We start from the raw sequence: 2,745 nt of genomic DNA on the forward strand, positions 1-2,745 counted from the left end.
TGTGTGTGTGTGTGTGTGTGGTGTTGCAGACTCACGAAGCACTCGGCGGCGTCGTCCATGATGCCCAGCTGAAAGCGTTGCTCGTCCTGGAACGTCTTGGCCAAAGCGCTCCGCAGTGCATCAGATGGCAGAACTCGCTCGCTGCTGAACTGGAACTGAGCGAAGATACTCTGCAAAACATAAAGAATCCATTAATTTTTCATCCGCTGCTGCAAACATAAACTATTTCACAAACACTTTTCCTGAAAGACCTCTGCACCACTATACAGACATTTTATTGTTTTCACAAAATGTAGGAGTGGGGAAAAAAGTCCCTGAATGCATCTGTTGTCATGTTCTTTTAACTGAATCATAAAACAGAAAATAGTTGTCCATTTGTCCAGAGATAAAGTGCGACAGAACACATTTCGACTGGGCTAAAAAAAATGCCACTGCCTCACGACCCAAACATATCAATATTAAATGCCATTTGCAGGCACTTTTCTCACACAGAAAGCATCTCTCTGAGTGTTGTAGCAAAATGAAAACCAAAACAAAGTGACGCAGAGGGAGAATCAGACAGTCACAAAGCTGAATGTACAATTTTACTTTAATAACATTCAGTTTCGTTCGTTTCAATTATTGTTTGGACCATTTCAGAGAAAAACAGGTCAGTTTTTGATGGAAAAACACAAGAGAGCTGAAGATGTATTTCTGTGTGCTTGATTTCCGGACCCACAGCGGACAGAAACCGATGACACATGATGAACTGTGACTGTGTGAGAATATCTTTCACTTGATACAATTTTTTTTTAAAGTCCTGAGGACAAAGAGCACCTGCTGATTTTCAGGCCAACCATCTCATCAGTGACCAAATTACTGCTGTGATGGAAACCAGCAGAGCAACAACCGCTGTTCAGAAACAACCAGTCACTTCAGGTTTGTTCTTGTTTTGGGCAGAGTTAGTAATAGTCAGGAGGAAAAAAAATAMTGTTTTTCAGTGGAGGATTTTTACAGACAAAAAAATTAGGTCAGTCGTATCCATCGGCAACCTGGAAAAAGTCATTTCTCTGTGCAGAGCCTCAGTCAAAATTCACTTTCACTGCTTCTGTTTGAACTCGGCTGTGTTCAGTCTGGCAGAAAGTCCATATTTAGATAAAACTGTTATTGGTGCCTGCATGTGTCAAAGGGGAAGCAGTAATTATGTTTTTACCTGTGTGTGTTCATTTATCTGTGGCAGTAGCAAAACACAACATATCATGRATGGATTTTAATGGCATTTTCAGAAAGTAATTCTTGAATGTACATTATCTTTTGAAGTCAACCTGATTCAAGATGGCCTCACCTAAATGGCCTTWAAATAAACATCATGCTATTATATCCTTCCTTTTCATATTTAAATCATTCAGTTGGGGTCTATATAAACTGGAACAGGAATGCTTTGGTCTGAATTCCTCCTTATTGTAACTCCACAAGCCCCTCTTTCACCCCTTTTTCTGGACTGTGGCTCAGATCAGCTCGTTTTGGTGCTGTCTCTTTAAATCCAAACAAGGCRCCTCAAATGTCACCCACCAAGAGTTCCACTCCCAATGACATAGTGTTTTTATTTAGATATGTACTCATTTCATTTAAAACAAAATATAATAGAAGAAAATAAAAAATATATATTCAAATTAAATAAAATGAAAGGCAGCAGAAAGAAAAAAAATTCTTATAATATCTGCCCCTTTTTTTACAACCAAGGCATCACAATAACAACTCTCTCTCTCAACAAAGTTTACTTGGATGTTAGAAGGCAATGTGTTTTTGTGAGCCCTATAAATTAACAGTAACATATTATAGTCAACCAAATCATAGAATTTCAATATAGACATAGATAAACATGGATCACTGTCCACGCCACCCTGTTCGGCCGTTTTTGTAGTTTGACAGCGAGATGCAATTATCCAGTGGTGCAGATACTTTTTATTTACAAATTAATTAAAAGRTGTCAACAACAGAAGACTTGTCCTTCCAGCCTTACATGCCAGAACCAGAGTCTGACCCAGAACCAGAGGAGAATGAAAACAATGAACCTGCAAAACCACGGATTTGCAAATTAGTTAGCTGGAAATCYATGACCTTGTTTAACAGTTGCTTTGCAAATATTGTGACATAATATTCCCAAAACTGTAATAGGAAAATTAGAAAACTTAAAGGACTGAAAAATATAAACCAAACAGAATATGAAGATATCTAAGCAACACTGGGAGACATAAAACTGAAATTATCTGCAGATACTCCCAGACTCCCAGAGACTCCAACAAAATGCAATTAACAGCTAAAAAAGAGGATTTTGCATGAGAAGTCCTCTTACTCAGTCAGTTTTACTAAAACTGGCCCAACATTTTGTGTGGCATTAGCTGAGGCTGATCCCAGATTGGTCAAACTGTTTTTTAAAACTTTGCTATTAATTGTTGGCATCCACCCTCTCTGCATATTGGCAAATATCTGAAGGACCACTGGGTTAATTCTAATAAAAGCCTCAAAGGAGTCAGCTGAGGTGCGGTTTAGAATGCCTCTTGGACGTCTCCCTCTAGAGGTTTTCGGGCTAATTAGRCAGCTAGTAAGTGAGTCAGAATTTTAAAAACAGCTTTAAAATGGACATTATGCGGCTCTGTTTGAGGAAGACTGTAAAGCAAGGCATTGTCCTAACAACCCATTAACAAGCTGTTTGAACAAAAGTTTGCCGAAGCTTTAGCTGAACTTTTTATTGTGCTTTTAAAC

General features: G+C 38.5%; 1 protein-coding gene across 1 annotated transcript in view; it reads right to left on the minus strand.

Annotated features, from left to right (window-relative positions):
• The window catches only part of usp54b (ubiquitin specific peptidase 54b), a gene marked incomplete in the record, with an annotated part of 77,166 nt that overhangs the window by 42,209 nt on the left and 32,212 nt on the right, over positions 1-2,745 (minus strand). The window contains 1 exon segment of the mRNA XM_014007083.1: positions 36-170. Within this exon segment, the coding sequence (XP_013862537.1) occupies positions 36-170 (135 nt within the window).

The sequence above is a fragment of the Austrofundulus limnaeus genome, unplaced genomic scaffold (genome assembly GCF_001266775.1).
Source record: "Austrofundulus limnaeus strain Quisiro unplaced genomic scaffold, Austrofundulus_limnaeus-1.0 Scaffold39, whole genome shotgun sequence".
Classification (NCBI taxonomy): Eukaryota; Metazoa; Chordata; class Actinopteri; order Cyprinodontiformes; family Rivulidae; genus Austrofundulus; species Austrofundulus limnaeus.